General features: G+C 42.0%; 1 protein-coding gene across 9 annotated transcripts in view; it reads left to right on the forward strand.

The window, feature by feature from the left end:
* Window positions 1–17,987, forward strand: part of mrtfab (myocardin related transcription factor Ab) — a 44,084-nt gene that overhangs the window by 6,232 nt on the left and 19,865 nt on the right. For 2 of the 9 annotated variants that reach the window (XM_037082299.1, XM_037082305.1), the window contains exon 1: window positions 13,537–14,233. The exons of 5 other annotated variants lie outside the window; for them this stretch is intronic. In XM_037082299.1, the coding sequence (XP_036938194.1) occupies window positions 14,098–14,233 (136 nt within the window). In that variant the 5' untranslated portion in view covers window positions 13,537–14,097. Of the gene's footprint in view, window positions 1–2,585; window positions 2,705–2,731; window positions 2,880–13,536; window positions 14,234–17,987 lie in introns of those variants that run through there. 2 more of the 9 variants (XM_037082303.1, XM_037082302.1) reach the window with 2 other exon arrangements.

Here is a 17,987-nt window from a genome sequence, read left to right on the forward strand (position 1 = left end):
TAGCGTGTTTATTGCACATGGGTTTTGTTAGCGTGGCCATTGTGAGCTCTTGGTGATGGTTTTAATATAATCCAACTCAAGTCTGTCCGTTGAGCATATAAACCTTTTCTGCTGTCATGTAGTAGAAGCTGGATATGGGCATATACAGCTGAACTGATGAATTGATTCAGTCAATTAAGCAGCAACTGTTGTGAAAAATAATTAATTGTTAATAAGTGTGTGCCGAATAGTTTGAAGCAATTCATAACGTTGACATTTAAATTCTAAATCAATATTTGATTTGTTTTTGTTTTCTTTTGTTTGCGTGTCTCATTTTTCATTTAAATGTGTTATTGCCACTAATATTAATATAGTAAGGATTATACTATTTGTAGAATTAGATTCCAATGAATCTAATTCCAGTGATGGCTGGAATCACTCCATTCAACTGAAGCATTTTATTTGATTTTGATTCTTTTAGGGTGGTAAGGTCAAACTTTTAAATTTGAAAATCTCAGTAGAAGCTTTGAATGTGGGTCATTCTACAAGCAGAAATGATGGACATTTTCTTTCATTCTTGCTTCTCAAATGTGTTTGTGGCTGTTTTATATAATTCTGTGCTTTTGTGTATGTTTGTGAAACAAATCTCGATTTGCCTTCTTGAAAGATGTGATACAGTTAAACTTGCCTTGTAAGCTCAGTATTGGATTTTTGACTAGTCTGTCTGACAAGATATTTGAAGAACTCCATTTGAGCTCTGTTAAGTTATTTAAAGCAAACATTAGTTCATTTTGCTGATAGTTGTTGCTTCGTGTTGTTTTAATCCAAGCACCTGCAGCTACTGGCTTCCAGATGTCAACAATTATGTTTTTACAGCAATAAAACTACATTCAAGTAGTTTCCTACTCTCAGTTCACACTATAAAAAAAAAAAAAACACCAAAACCCAGTCGATTAAAGGTCAAGACAATTGGTGTCTGTGATTTCTGCTAGCTAAGAATGATCAGATTTTTCACATCTGACCCAGTTCAACTAGACTGCAGTTTACATATTTGGTGGAATTGCACCATCAGTTAACACAACATACAACTGCAGTCATGTAGTATAGGGTGCACTTTGGCATGTGCTACACAGAGTCTTTTAGTCAAACAAAGTCTCCAAATGTTTCCGCTGCCAAGTCTGTTTGATAAGCTGAGATATCAGAGCATAGGTCAGACCTGGTAATGGAGTAACTGTTACTTACTTACCTACACACACCTTGCACCATCAACCATTGTTCCCAGCTGGGCGTTGGCCGCCTTGTTTTTGTGGAGATGCAGTTGGTTGACCCACACTTGATTTGTCAGGAGAGGAAGGTACGGCAGAGTTAGACACGTAAATTATTTACCTTCTTTAGGGTGGGTCTAACAGTGGCAGAGAGTAATACACACACACAATAAAAACAGTTTAAAAAAAGAAGTTGAGGCACAGTACAGTGAGCCTTAACCAAAGACTGCAACAGAAGAAATAAAAACAGAAGAAACTTAATTTATAATACACAAACAATATTTCAAGAAATGTTTACATCATTTCAGAAATGTTTAAGAATGGAACTGTGACAAGTAGTCACAGGACCATGTTTACCTCAGTGAAACACACTAAGACACACTCTTTCTTGCACACACATAGCCTGAGGCCACCACTCCCAACTTAAACAACCCCTGTTCCTTACGCACTTAATTCTGCTAGCCAGAAGCAGACATGTTGCTGCAGGCACTCCTGTAGCTCAGCTTACATGAAGATGCTTTCAGAGCTCTGGAGCGATGCATCACATGTGTCTGCATACAGCTTGGGCAGTGTAACAGACTGGAATGCCCCTATAGTAAAGCTTATCAAAGCCTTATCTGTGAGGAAGGAACCTTGTGCAATAAACACATTGCGTAACCTGTTGTCAGTCATGGTCAAGTGCTGGGAGGTTTATTGTTAAACAAACGTGCAAGTATAAATAGAGAGAGGTGACATGTTTTCAGGATGAGGATCAGGAACAGATGTTAATGTCCATATGCATCCGTGTGCATGCGTCTGTTAGAGAGTTAGCTGTGATTCATGACATAAAGGCTGACACGACAGAAAGGGATCTTCAAAGCGAATTACATTTCTTGTTTTCAGTCACAAACCTGCCTCTCAATTGTTCCACTGCAAACAAAAGCCCCGTGAAAGCTATGATAATGTGACTGAGATCATTCAAAACATTCAAAAGAGGTGGAGAAGCTAGTTTGAGTGTGGGCTGCGGTGGCGGCAGCAGCAGCAGCAGAAGAAGAAGGAGGAAGGGGAAGAGGAGAGGAGGGGGAGGTCATGTCTGTAATGGCACTATTGCATAACTTCTCAGAGAGGGAGCAGAAGGAAAGCGAGGGAAAATGGAAAGCAAGAAAGGAGGGGGCGTGTTGTATTTTAGGAGGTGAGGCTTGGCACCGGCTTGTTTTTCTTTTTCAGTTTTTTGTACTTCCAAACTGGCTGAGAGAGTGCAGAGGAGTGACCCAAAGTTTGTACATGGGAGTGAAACAGAGGTGTAGCCATAGAGGGGTTGGAACCATTGGGTGTTGTTATTCAAGGAGCAATAAAGGGGCAGACACACACAGACCTACACACGCCCTCACTGTCGAGGCGTGCACACACTTGTAGACAGACAGTCAAGAGAAGGGGAATGTGAGGTGCACTGCTACCTGTGGAGTATCAGCTGCGAGCCGGTGAGAGGAAAACGTGTTTTAATGTGGCTTCTTCTGTCACTGGAACTTCTCTCCAGCCTTCTTTTCCCAGTCACTTTTTTATTCTGCTTGTGTTGGGAGTATGAATCGCTAATCTTGCCGGGAGGGTGAAGCTTTCCCTTCAGCATGGTGCAGAGGGATATGACTATCCAGTCAGGTAAAGTCTGTTTGAGTACGCCGACTTTTGCTTTCAAGTCTCTGTCTTGTCTTTTAAAAAAAACGAAAATGATTGAAAGTTACCTGTAAAGTGAGGAGGGCTTTGCTGACTCCAGGTGCGGTGTGAGCTGTAAATGTTCGGTGTATTGACACTCCAGTCTTAAGTGTTGGTGCACTTCTGTGTAAGATAATGGCTGCTCTGCATTGTTAGCTGTAAAACTTTAACTCTAAGTTTAGGCATTCTTTTTTTGTACACATAAACCATTAATGTCAAGAAAACATGGTCGGTTTGGAAACATGATTTATAAAAGTTTATTGAATGGAAAAACGTTTTTAAAAACAAGTTTTAACAGAAGAAATAAAGTGCAAACTTCCAGATGTTATGAAATCATTAATAATGGAAAGGCTGTACACTGTAAAAGAAGTTGTTTAAAAAGTCTGGATTGGTGACAAATACGATATGTAGATTGCAAATGTAGTTTCCAGGGTTGTGCCTTTGAGGCTTCCGAGAACAAAAGCGAACAGGCGGGGCAGTGAGGCCAAGTTTGCAGGGTCTGCACTGAGCAGAACTGGGTGGATGAAAGTGTTGAGAAGGTGGAAAGGTCAATGCAGCTGTCAACTGTCCATCCAAGGCACTGCTGCTCCCCAAGGGCCGGCTCCAGGCCAGGGGCCAGGACGCAGTCAGGGCTGGAGAGTTGGACATTAGCTGAGGGTAGAGGAACAGAGCACACAGCCCGGGCTAACTGATGGGGACTTGTCGGGGGAAAGTAGGTTAGAGGTGTCACAGACAGTGGAAGCGACCCTCTCATTTCATGTCGGAACAGATTGTTCCAGATCGTAACACAGACTACGGCTACTATTGCCAAGACTAGACGGTGGATTGTAAATGATAAATGCAACGAGGCAGTGTTTTATGTGTCCTCAGGAAGCCAGAACAGTGATTTGTAATCATGAGCCACTGTGGCAAGAGAGCCTGCAGATTTATTTTTTGGTTACGGCAGCTGATTTTACTGATTATTACACCTACAACCACTGATGGGGACAAATCAAAGCAGTTGGCTGTTGCAGCGTGAGGCTTACAGTGAAACCCTGCATATTATGGTGTTGCAGAAACACAGGCAAGTTAAAGTCAACAGGCCAGACTGTGAATATCAGACCCTGAGACTGGAATACTGTGATGTTTATTGGCTGTTTTTGTTCATGTCAGAGTGACAAAACCCCCTTGACTGTCTAAAGGAATGTCGATCAGCTCGGTTGCCACTGGGAGTTTCTGAAAGATATCCCAACATGCTTCCATTTTCTTTTCTATCTTAACGTGGTCTAAATGTGAACAGAGACTGTGGCTAAATGTTGGCTGACTTCATCACCCAGACATGTAAACATAAAGCGATAAAGATCACGTCCCCATGCGTCCCCACCCTTGCATAATGACAATAGATGGGCCGTAGCTTACTGTACACCGCAGTGTTGTGCCAATAGTGCTCGTCTCTGCTCGAGAGGCGCCAGAAATGATCAGTTTGCCCCCTGAAATTAAAAATGCTAATGCAATCAGAGCCCACACAGACAGACGCTTTGCTGCTGGGCAGCATTTAAGATACGATAGCAAGATAGGTAGCCTGGCCGAGGCTAGCCTAGCCCCACAGTGTTTCAGGGAGGCTGGCGGTACTGTTATGTAACAGATTGGGAGGCAGCCAGCAGCAGAGGCCCCACAGCACTCCGTCAGGCTGAGAGGAGGAGAGGAGAGTAGAGGAGAGGGAAGAATGAGACGGAGAAACTGATAGATGGCAAAAGGGAAGAGAGAGAAGACGTGTAAAATTGCATCAAAGAGGACCAAAGCATTGAAAAATAAGACCAGTTAAAGTTCTGGAGAACAGGACATAGGGAAGGGGGGGGGGGGTCATGTTTCAACGTAATCCAAACACACAGCTGCAGCAAATACAATCCAGCTGTCTGTCTCCTCGCCTCTCTGCCTCACTCTGTCATGCTATTAGATAATATCCATATTCCCAAGACAATCACATACGTAGATGATGTACAGTCAAAAAGAAAACCAGCTGATTAAATGAATGACAAAAAACGAAAAAAACACATCAAAATTATTAGACAGGATAAGATTAAAACTGCAAGACAAATCTCAGCTTTCCAGTACCATTATGAAACAGGCTGAATCCAAACAGCAGGTGACCAAATGTCTCGAGCTGAATGTAAACAGCTTTCAGTCTAATAAACATACAGGCACAAACATATTTATGCAACTGAAGCAAGTTTTGTGAGAGGTCTAAATCTTAAATGTGTCCAGCACACCACGCACACACCCACAGGCTATGCATGACTCACCAGGACTCTCTCTCACACACGCACACACACACACACACACACACACACACGCACACACTTCACATATCATGTCACTGTCGGGACCTGGACATGCACTCACAGGCTTTGGTAGCCGTCCATTTTCACAGTGTGTTCTGACTGCACGGTATTTCAACAAGCACGAACACACTCACATCTTTGATTTGCGATCCAGTAAATTCCTGTTAGATAATGAGAAGCAAGAGAGACTCGCTGAGATTTGTAGCCTGAAGCTAAAGAAAAGCGCTTTATCAGCTTCGTGGGTCTGCTCGTAGCAACAGGAGCATGGTGACTGCACACCCACAGGTACAAGCCCACTCACGCAGCTAAGTGATCTTTAAAGACGCACAAAAGCACACATGCGTGCAGATCTTATACCATGCACCACATGAGGGCGCGGAAGCCTGCGACAGTCTGAAAACACGCGTCGACGAGCAGCACATTTTCCCACACATATCAGACGTACATTTTAAGGTCCGTAAACACCTCAATACTGTTTTCGTAAATGTGCGTATGATGTAGTGCATGATCAGAGCACAGCTGCAGCACATTTATAGTCAGTGCTGGGTAGAAAAACTTTGAATTCATGTATCGTCTTGTTCAGACACGCTGCGATCAAAATGAGCTCAGTATTAATTAGACGGGGGGACTGCATTGTGCGGCAGGACGAGCTGTACTGCCACAGCTTGTTTTTGAAGGGGGTGATGAAAAGGTTCAGGTTTCTTTTAATAAAGGGTGATTTTGTGGCATAAATACTGTACTACTCTGCCTTAAAAACCAACTCAACCCAACATTATCCACTGCAGAACCTCTACTTTAAAGTATGCATATGTGAATTAAAAGTTTCTGCTGCGAAGTTACAAACCTGATGCTGCTGGAACATTTCAACTAGAGACGTGCAAGATCAGTCGATTAAACATTGCTGTCCTCTGTTAGTCAAACCTTGTTTTTGTTCATGTACACATTTAAGTGTGTTTATGTAGTTCATTGAATTTTAATGTTTACAATACTAATGAGGTGACCAGTAACTACCAGTCAACCAGTTAACTTTTTAAACATCAGGGAAATTAGTTGTTAGGAACATCCCCGTCTTAAACAAACAACCACACAAACAGAAGACATGTATCCTCTGGTTAATTTAGTCACTGCCTCATCTGCAACTCAAATTGCTCTGCCGTTTCTGAATAATAGAACAGCCATTAGCCTGTGACTCACCTTCTGTAACACAGTGTGCCACACTTAACGTTTCCTGATGAATGTAGCAGAGGTCACTGTGAGCTGACGGGGACTCTTGTTCTGTCGCTAGAGTGACTCAGATGCCAAGCCATGTGCAGACGAAAATTCACAGCTATTGACAGCATCAGGTGGAAGCAATGTGGTTATAGCTGTTTGAAAGTACACTTTATTTGGGACATATGTGAAATGTATTCAGGAAACCATTAATATTCTCTGATCTGGCAAAGCCACAAGTAAAACTCAATAGTTTGGTCTGATGTCCAAGTAAATGTAAGAATTGGGCTGACTTTCTCTCACACAAACAGGAAACTTTGTTGTCAACAGTAGATTGCGTCAACAGTAGATTGCATCAACAGTGTCACCAAATTCCAGGGAAAACTCCACTCCCGTCTTGTCAGCTTGTTAGTCTTATTCCAAGAACACTGCCAGCAGTGTGTACCCACTGTCAGACCAGACTGAAGAACGCAGCTGTCTGTGCTCAGACTGAAATGTTCATGGTCGTCAGGGACTCGTCATAGTCACAGTACCTCTTCATTCTCACCCTCACACACTCTCCACAAAGTGTTTCGAGTGTTGTGCCTTTGTTTCTTAGCTTGGTGAGAACATAGGCTTCATATGCTTGCTGTGAGAGTGGTCTGTCACCAAGATAGGATTTGTTATCGGTCAGATGCATCAGAAAGCAAAAGACAAAACTTTTTGTCAGCAGTGAACCAGATCTGCAAACACCACGAGTGTCTATGATATGTATGCCAGTCTAAAGAGGTAATGTTTAAGTGGATTTCTGTTTAAAATGAAAAATAAGAATAGAAACCAGTGTCCCAGTTAAAGGTCAGTGTCTAATAAAAGCACCGTCTTTTTGGTTGCTGAAGCAAATTAACAGCCAGGCTTTTATTAGATGTATAAAGGGGGAAGGCAGGAAGGAGAAGCCTATAAAACTTGAAGGAAAACACCAGAAAGAACACACACATACATTAGAGAGTAACTTTCTCATATCAGGCAGAAGCATTCTCTCTGTCCCACACTCATGCGGCACACATGCCCTCACTTCAGCTTTGTTGTCTTTATTTCTCTTTCCTCTCCTGATTTGCTTCGACAGCCTTTCTTTGCAGCCAGTCTGCTCAGGAGTCTGTTGTTGTAGGACTGAAATGGAAGCCAGTCGTAAACGAGAAGAGAAAGCAGTGTTTCCCCCTGTAACTGGGGCAGGAGGTTAGGGGGTTCGTTACATTAGAAATTATTTTCAGATGTTCCAGTTATGTAACAGTCTGTTACAAAGCCGTCATCACTGGTTCTGGTACTCAGTTTTTCCCTCTTGTCTCTTTCTCCGCCTGTATTCCTCTCTGAAACCCATTTGCTAAACGCGACCTCACCTCCCCTCCCCTCCTCCAGTCATCCCTCCCTCCCTCCCTTTACAGTGAAGGCTCATGTTACCAGATGCTAACAGCTGCCAGCTGGTCTATGCCTCTGTTTGTTCTTTAACACTGGCGCTCTTATAAATGCTTCTCTCTCCTTCAACAGTACACAGTTAGACCACAGCTGCTCTACTTTTTATTGACAAGATGTGAGACGGCTGATGGGTAGAGGGGTCAATGCATACTCAACAAAGGACCTTTGACCATTTAGAAAGCACTCTGTTACTTTGCCCAGTACCTTTTTTTTCTTCAGCCACCCAAAAAATTGACCTGGGCTTTAATGGTTTTAATTTCCTATAGCGTTGTGTATGTGGGTGTGCACATGTGCTGAAGGCTCGGTGGGTATCGATGTGCTTGTTTTTTAGCTTATTGAAACCTTATGTCTCACCCTTTCATAGCTTAAATAAGCAAAATAAAAATTAAGTAAACGAAGCGAAAACTTACAGAGGCTGTCAGGTACGCACAGACATCCAGGTGTCACACACATAACCTCACCTAACACTTGACCTCCGTAGCAGATTTCAGCCTCCATATTCAGTCGTTATAGGGTAGACTCAAGGATAGATTTTTGTTGAACTGATGAACCAACAGAGGGTGACAGAGCAATGAAAGGGGAACTCCGTGATGCCACCCACAACAGTGTACAACAAATGGTTCATACATTTTGAGAGGGGATGTGGCAAAATGGTGTGTCAGCATGTTGTTCTACAAAGTTTGGTCATGTTGTGTGAATTCTTACATGAGGTTATACGCCTTTTTCTTATAGACCTCTGCCACTCCCCCTTTTTAGCCAATTGGCATGATGCAGAGAGATATGACTATTAAATGATACTACAATATTTTAAGCTATATCACAATAAACAATATAGATCTTGATATTTTGAAATCTTCTCAAAAGCACCATAAATGTTAAGACTGTTTGACAAACTGACGGACTACAATATTTTTGACCAAATAATATTGATAATACAACAGAGAGTGAGTAAGAATGAAATTAGTTTTATGTCAATTTAAGACATTGGAGTTTTCATATGAGCACTCCAACTTTGTTTCCCCTTTTTTGTCCATTGTACATTTTTCTCATGATGCATTGATGATGCATTCGTCAATAAATCTGTACACAGCACAACAGAACTTCCTTTCAAGTCTTAGAATAAAACATGATTCCTCTTGGGAACCAAGTTGAAGTGCAGCACTAGGTCAGCTAGGGATCATGCCTCTGATATCCCAGAAGCACTTGTATAAATGCTTCATCCGCAAACACAGGCAGAGTTCGCTTACTAGCTTCTGGCGGTGAGTTTACCTCCTTCAGAACAAACAGAGAATGAGTACAGTACAGTAAGTGATTAAGTGCAGCCTTGCTACACCAATATTTACATTAGGGTTTTGTGCCAGATTCCACATCCTTTCTTTATGATTACACACATGGCTGCCATGCAGCTACCAGTGTGAACATCTTGGTTCAGATATCATTGACTACATTCCTCAGGCTGGTTCTCTTTGTGGATCAAACTAAGAAACCCTAGGCCTGATGTCAGTGTTGAGTCACAGCCTAATGCAGACAGTGCTGGTAAATTCCACAGCAGTGTGGGTGGGATGGGGGAGCGACCAGGAAGTAAAAGGAAAAAAACACCTTCTGTTTTTCCTGCTGGAATGTTAATGGCTGGTCTGACCTGTGGTAGACTGGCGCATGGCCTGGTTTGTTTTCTGGGCAGGTTGGGGGTTGGTTTGGTTCGTCTGTTTGGTGCATTCTGTATCTGTCTGTCTCATTGGTAAACTTGATTGTGACTGGAACGTCACCAGAAAAAAAAATCACAGAATCCTGGGAGAATACCAATGAGGAGCACCGCGAAGTATAGCACCAAAATATTACTCAAGCGTCTGGAAAGATAATAAAAGATGGCCTTTTCTAACATCCTAGTTTGTGAATATTTTTATTGAACAGAAACGGCCAAACTTCTCTATGCATCAGTGTTAACGACTTAACATTGCCTGAATGAAACATAATCTCAAGTTAAGTTTCCTCATTTAGATGATAAAATGTCTGATCAAAAACAAGTACACATGCCTGAAATGCCAACCTAGCATCTGATGCAAACTTAAGATACCTGACAAATCAGACACCGTGCCACTAACACATTTTGGTCAGTAATGAGTGAATATTCAACTCATGTAAAGGTACACACAGGAAAAGCACATAATTCTCTATCTCGTCCATTGCAGTTGCTCACTGTTTAGACCATTCTGCTCTAGCACTGCACAAACAGCAAGTGGAGGAGAGAAAATGGTTAAAAAAGTACTTTCAACTGAACAGTGACATCAGAAAGCATTTTTTTTGTTTGTTTTTTCAAACACCGACATTTATAAACATGAGTAGAAGGGTCTTAGAGGCATGTTGTTGAGATCAAGAGTCAACTAAGGATGGAAATTCTTGCTCAAATGGTTTAATTTTTGAGAATCTTCCCTTGTGGTTGACCTGAGTCCGGCTTGCCTGGTCTTGTTAGTTGGTGATTTACGGAAACTGCTAATTGTTGTGGGAAGGTAAATGGAATGTGGTGGGATAATTGTTTTGGGCAGGTCGTGTCTGAATGACATAAACTCTCTGCTAAGAAGGTCAAGATGTTCAGTCACCAGGATAGAAAATGCAAATATTTGGACTGAAGACACTTCATTCCCTTAACCATTTTGTAGATTAAAAAAAGAGCATGATGTGGAAGTCATGCTGTATTCTATTGGTTTAGGCTATTTAAGTGTTGCTCTGATGTTTAAGATGCCACAGCAAGTAGTGGACAAAAAGTTAAACATGGTGCCATTTTATAAGAAATCGCTGCTTATGCTGTATATGCCCTCAGTGGTCCAGGTTATGATGACCGACTGAAAGCTGTTGGGGGGGTTTTCCATTCATTTACACATCCACAGGAAGTCTCACAGTTGCTATTTCGGCAAGACCTTCATACAGTAATTATATCCTGTCTGCCTGCACAAACAGCAGGGATTTTCTTTTGGTTGATTCCCAGAAATGTTTTTCAGTGACGAATAAAGAAAGGCCGAGATAAGGATGTCCAAGGCCAAATAGTTTCACTGGAATGTTCCTGAAGCCAGAGCCATGATAGATCATTTCTATTACTAAAGGTTAACATCAGGTCCCAATGCAGTGGATGTGACTGGAATACTGAACACAGATGCCAGAGCGTCATGTACAAGTAGTGCTGATATACATTTAAACATTGGCAAACATAGTGGGAAACAGGCCCATCATACTTGAAACTTCTTAGACTTTATGCTGTTTTTAGACATGATAGCGGCATGTCTCTAGGGTTGTTAGTGAGTTTGTCCACCACTTTGGTTCAGACTCAAACACTACAACTTTTAAATAGACTGCCATGAAGTTTACAGATGTCTATGGTGCTTTATATTTTTTCAGATGACTTTGGCTGACTTTTTTTTCTAGCACCACTGTCTCTGGTTTTGATTGATGTCAATTGCCATGAATTTTGGGAAACATTCATTCTCTCCTCGGGAGAAATTATAGTATTTTGTTGGTCTTCCCTTCACTTTTTATGTGGTGCCACCGTTAAAGTAACACTATGTAAGTCTTTTTTTACCTTAAAATAACAGCTCAAAAATTATTTTGATGGTACGGTGTCTTGCATGGTGTCTCTGTCACAGCCACTCCAATGCAACTTCAATGAGAGGGAAGGCTCACAGTATTACATACTTGTTTATTTCTAGATAGAAGATTAAGGACATAACATTATTATGATGTGATGAGTTTTATTTGTGGTTAGCACTTACATTACGTCAGTGGTGTTACACTCGGAAAATGCCAATTTCTACATAACATTGCTTGAAGTCAAAATCTTGATTAGACCACTTTTTGATTTATGACAAAATACTTAAACCCAAATAGGAAAAAACAATGACATTCCCATCAGCTTCAGCTGCACTTTGTCTTTGCTAACAAGCTAACATGCAAAGCTAATATGGTAAACATGGTAAACATTTTACCTGTCATGTTGCCATGCTAGCCTTAGCATTAAGCTTAAAGCACTGCAGGGCCTACATGTAGCCTTTACAGTGCTACTAGCATGGCTGTATGCTTTTAGTTACATCAACAGTTTCCTTGATACTCAGACTACTGTTTCCTTAAGTGTCCAAAGCTACTATTTCAGGTGTGGTCAGGTCATGGGAAAGAACATAACCGTCCTTCCCACACACTATGGCCACCAAGCCCCAAGACCATAAAACCTGCCCTGCAAACTTCTGCTTTATCCCATCGGTCAAAGTAACAATGACAATTATCAAAACACATCCACAGACAGAAATACAAAATCATAGTAGGTGAAATGCAGTTGCAGGAAAAATGACGTGAAAGTAACAAACCAGGATTTCGAACCATGAAGATTTAAATAAAACAACATGTTTGGCATGCTGTTTGTCAGTTCATGGTGTGTGAGTGTGAGTTGCTGAGATTGGCTCAGCCCACACAGCAACATCCTAATCCCTGTGTGTGTTGTCATCCCTGTGCTTCCTGCACAGACTATGAATCATAACAGCAGGTGGACTCTAATCACAGACTCATAACAGACAGTTATTGTAGATGGCAGCCGTCGTTTGTTCAAGGTGTCGCCTGTGTGTTTTCATATGCACTGAAGTCATGAGTGTGTCACCCTTGAGATAGGGGTGTTGTGGACTGGTCAGCAACGATGTCACTCTGTGTGCTTTTCATGTTTGATATTTTTACTCTCACTTGTTTTATTAATACTCCTCTCTGTGCAGTATGTATGGTGGCATCCTAAATGCCTCATAAAACATTGATTTAGTACAAGAAAATGTGGCTTGAAAGTTTGCTGTGTTTTTGCAGGCTGTGATGTGTGTGCCTGGAAGTAACCTTACCCTGCAAGCGCATAGGTGATACCAAGCTGAATATAGCCCCCTTATGGCCAGCTGGCCTTGCTATTTAAAACAGAGTGGAGAGAGGGGGAGGGGTGCGTCCAGGGACGGCGTTAAGCATCAGAATTCTGCAGGAGCCTGAGACAGTTTGGTGGACGGGATTAGGATGCGTCATGTTTGATTCTCCGTTCGCACCAGTCCTCCTCAAAATATATTCCTTTGAGTCCTTGTCTGAATGAGATGCCTCTCGTCAAGGGCAGACTGTTCACAAACCGTTTCAGAGTTGCAGTCGTGATTGGGTATCAATCAATCACTCTAAAAGTGTATGATTCATCTGAGTATCAGATTTACCCAAGCATCTCTGACAAAGGTCGATTCTGTCAGATGAGGTCATCACTGAAAACGGTTACTGCCGTCCAATAAAAACTGCTCATAGATCGGCTGAGTCACCTTTCTTGAGAGCGAGTGTCTAAATCTAGAAGGTGTTCAATAACATATTGTTTCACCAAGGTGCTCTGAGTTTGTTCTGTGTGTGTTTGATAGAGAGAAGGTTTTGTACGTGGCCCCCCCCCCCCCACCAGCCTGTAACAGTGAATGAATGGCAACAGCTGAACAGGAGAACTTTATCAGCAGCACTCCCTGCTTGTGTGTGTGTGTGTGTGTGTGTGTGTGTGTGTGTGTGTGTGTGTGTGTGTGTGTGTGTGTGTGTGTGTGTGAGAGAGATTCAGGAGGAGCTGCAACCAGAGCAGTCTCTCTGGGCGCTCTCTCTGGCGAGCTCACTGCTGTCCTCTCTTCCTCCGCCGCTGGCCTCTTTTCAGTTGTCTCCCCTCGGCTCTCTTGTTCTTTTCATCCACGACCGGCCCTGTGGATTTTCTCCCCCTCTCTTCGTCTCTCTGGGAATCTTTTGCAGAGCGGAGCGGCGCTGTCGTGACTCGCCGACAGCCACTGCAAGGGAAGGAGAGATCTGGAGGAAGAAGAGAGAGAGAGAGAGAAGCTGAGACAGACCAATCGATTACTCTGATACAGAAGAGAGAGGCACTTGGAGAGAAGAGGCGAGGCAGTAGCAGTGCTTTCCCCAACACGCTTTCGTTTAGAAGGAGATTCTCTTGGACTTGTATGGGAGTCTTTTGAAACATTTGATATTCATGTCCTTCCCTTGGAAAGAGAGGACAGCTAATTGAAGGGACAGCTGGTGCAGTTTTGACACATCGAGGACTCTTCTTTCCTCCCCTCTTCAGCTAAACTTGCCAACATTTGGGTCTTGTGAGGAGGGCTGCTTTTGAACGAGGAGTTCAATGTTTATCAAGTAATTGATCTCCATTCTGAATGATAATGCTGGACACCAACCATTGCCTCTCCTTTGAACCCTCCCCACCGGGCTCTCCTCCAATGGGAGAAGACATGGAGAAGGCAGGACTGACGATGGATCATGACAGACATGTCTATCACAGCCTGAAAGAAGGTGGGCGATTTCTGGAGCTGCACAGTCAGTAGAGACACAAGATATCTGATATGATTTGTGTTTATGTGCCTGTCTGGTTCATATCAGTACTTCATGGCTTCATACAGCATAAATGGTTTATGGTGTTTTGCTAAAGATAAGCGCTTTGCTTCACTGGCCTGTGTAGGAAGGTATGCTACGTGGATATATGTTCTCTCTGATAAAGATATTTAAAAGAGTAGATTTTACCATCATTCAAAATTAAGGAATCATGGTCAACTGCAGTTGTGAATGGCTGAATGTGTGGTGTTAAAGTAATACGACTTATTACTACAATCTTAAATGTGCCCTGTGGAGTTTTCTTGTAAACAAACGAATCAATGTTTACAGTCAGTGTCAGTCACCAGATCTCATTGGATGTTTGCCACAGGCATAAGAAAACCTGTAAAATACATTTTCTTTCTCATAAAACATTAGAAAGCAACTGTTTAAAATGTTATTTACGTGCAAAACAGTCTTCTCCTCACCCGCTTTTGATGGCACTTTGCTGCATTTTTACTGCCACCTGTAGGTCAGTGGTTTCGTATACAACTATTACTATTTTACCATAGACTATTAGCAGGAACAGGTATCGCATCCTCTGCATGCACAACAACAAACAAAATGAGACCCACTCTTAAAAAAACGCAACTTTATTTGAAGTCAGATTGGAAGTTGGAAGTTTTCAATGTGGTGTGACACGTCCTGTCCCAGTATATTTTTGTATTTAAACGTGCTTTTCACATTTTTGGCAAAATGAGAGGAAAATAAACAGTGCTTACAAAAATGTCTTTTTCTATATAAAGGAAAACGTCAAGACTGCTAATGTTGACATGATATCAGGTATTGGGGATGCAGCCTAATTTGGAATAGTTTGAGTTAAATTAAGCTTCCTTTTGTCTATACCACACATTTCAAGCAAGACTGAGGAGATTAAGAGGAAAGCGAGGGCGATACACTTTAAAAAACTGTGAGTGGAGTTTTTTCTACAGTGGTGTAACAACAGCTGACTCTTTCGCTGTGCGTTCATGATGCTACAGCTGTCAGTTGAAAAGTCATTCCAGGTCTGCTTTTTGCTCACTACTAACCTTTAATTCTATAGTGGAGACACACGTCATGTCTAGAGAAAGTGTGTGTGTGAAGGGAAGTGCGCAAATCCACAAAAAGCTTTGGGAATTTGACTCATCTTTTTTGAACTTTAAGACAATTAGTATTCACTGCAACACTTCTTGCTGTCATCTGGCTTCCCAGCCCAGTGCTGCAGTGCGAGTGAATGGCCTTAACCTTGTATTGTTCCTGCCCTCTATCCTCTTTCCGATCTCACCGACGTGTGAAGCATTTGCTGTGGTCAGGTGCTGCGTTCATCTCTCTGTTGAACAGATGCAATCAAACTGCGTTAAAAAATATGAGCTCATGCTGGAGAATATTTAGAGGCTGTCCAAGTTGATTTCCAATACCAATGCCAAGTGCAACATCCACGCAGAGCGTCTGTTAGCTGGGCATGTGTCGGCGCGATCATGTCTTGTCTCCGTCCTCATGTGCCCACTTGGTCACCCAGTGTGGGCGTGGATCGTGCTGCCTTCATGCATGTTGCTATGGTCAGTTTGTGTAGGCGTAGCTGTGCCAAGCCTTGGGGTCTTTTGGGACAGTGACGAACTCAGACAGGTTTAATCAGATCTAACGACACATGAGCATAGCAGGATTAGCCTAGTTGGCTGCCAAGAGCTTGGCTCTACCTTGCTGACCCCCTCCCTCTCTAACCTTAAACCCAACCCCCGGATCCCTCTTTCCCCACTACTTTTACTTTGTCAAGGGTCTTGTGTCAGTGTACGCTGACAGAATTCCCCACCTGCCATGTCTTACTACTATAAACTTACAACGAGTCACACTATTCAAAATAGCACATAAGTTTTTTGCTGTGTAGTGAGCTGCAGTTTGTAGCTGCAAGACAGCTGTGTTGAAATGCTAAACTTATCAGAGATGATTACTTGATTGACTCGACAGAAATTTGATCAGTTGCGGTTGAAAATCATGAAAGTTGGTTATCGGGTTAGAAATATTAAAGGGCTGCTGGTCCTGTCTTAGCAATGGCACAATTTGTTAGCTTTTCTTTGTTACATAACAAAAACATCTTACTTTTGACATTACTTTGGGTTCCAATCAGTTCTGATGGGCATTTGTAAATGTTTGTGACATTTTATTTCTATATTTACAATTACTCATTTACTCAAACGTAACTTGGCAAATGTAGCCCTTCAATTCGCACACAAACATTTTAGTTAAGAAATGAAAGTGTGCGGTTGTGATTCTGAAACTGAAGCTGTGACTTTCACTGTGAATCTGTAGCTAGTAGGTCATAAACGTGGCTGAAACTAGCCATCCTGTGACTTAAACATCACAGGCTCAAGTGTCTTTGTTTAAACCAGCAGGCTGTTGTTCACCACTGTTTCCTCTGCTTCATCTAAAAGCTGTAAATGAAGTCGCATCTGCTGTCTGCCTTTCTATCTCTCTCCCTCTGTGTTCCTTCGCCATAACTTTTTATGACTGCGGAGGCCAGTTTTGGCTGTGGCCTAGTATCCCAAAAAAACTGCCCTGCCTTTTCATCCATTTCTTAAATTAACCAAAATGCCCCTCAAACCTGATTTAGATTAAGCCATTGTCATATTTAATGTTTCATACATTTATCTTAAGGATTAACAAATCATCAACATTATCACTGAGTGTGTTTACATGTACACATGAAACATTACTGTGAGAAGTTATACTAAGGCAAAATCAGAGCACATGTTTACACGCACTGCAATAACCTATTTATCTTACCCATGTTTACATGGAGCTGGTCAGTATATTATACTTCTCTCTAGGCCTCAAACATATCTATATTCTTAATGTGTGCATGTTCATCATTTGACACATAGTTTACTGTACATCTGTGTAAACCGTTTTAGATGCATTTTCTATCATTTTTAGACTGATGAGTTAGTTATTGTGGATACAGTTCAGCATTACTTGGAGTAATGGTCTTTATTTCATCCATCCGCAATGTTGCCACTGCGATGATTCTCCTGCCTGCAAACATAAAAAAACACATTAAAACATCAGTTGCCAGTATACATAGGCATGGCCAAGATATTCGGTTTATCTGTCAGAAGTCAAACTGTCCTTGCCTAAAACTGGGCTGTCTATACAGTAGAAAGACAAACGTTGACCAGACAAAATAGCGGTATTCCATTTTGCCCAAGCGGTAGAAAACTAACAACCACCTTGCACTTCGCCTGACTAGACAAACGGATACCCCCACTGATGGGTGATGTGAGAGTTGGGTGGTGCTTTGTTTTAGCTCCGTTTTGAGACAGGAAATAGTATGGTGGCTGAGTGGTAGCAAAAAGTTTTGTATTACAGCTAAACGGTATGCAGTAAAAGAAAAAAAGTGGACAGGAATGTGGTTCATATTTGATGAGCACTGCCCAGTTAACGGTACCGGAACAATATGGTGGTTACTTCCTGTTCTGAACTCTCTAAAATGCAGCTAAACAGCTTGCTAAAATATGTTTCTGAAAACATTTTAGAAATAGGTCGTGTAGTAACAGAATCTTGATTATCAGTGCACCCTAGTTTAGACAGCTGGATCAGAGGTTGATGAGACGCCCTCGCTCAATCCAAGAGATACGATTTGATATAAAAGCCCTGAAATTCAGCAGATAATTTGTTTTCTGTGATTTGGTGCAGTAAAGCT

This window comes from Acanthopagrus latus, chromosome 20, assembly GCF_904848185.1.
Source record: "Acanthopagrus latus isolate v.2019 chromosome 20, fAcaLat1.1, whole genome shotgun sequence".
Lineage (NCBI taxonomy): Eukaryota > Metazoa > Chordata > Actinopteri > Spariformes > Sparidae > Acanthopagrus > Acanthopagrus latus.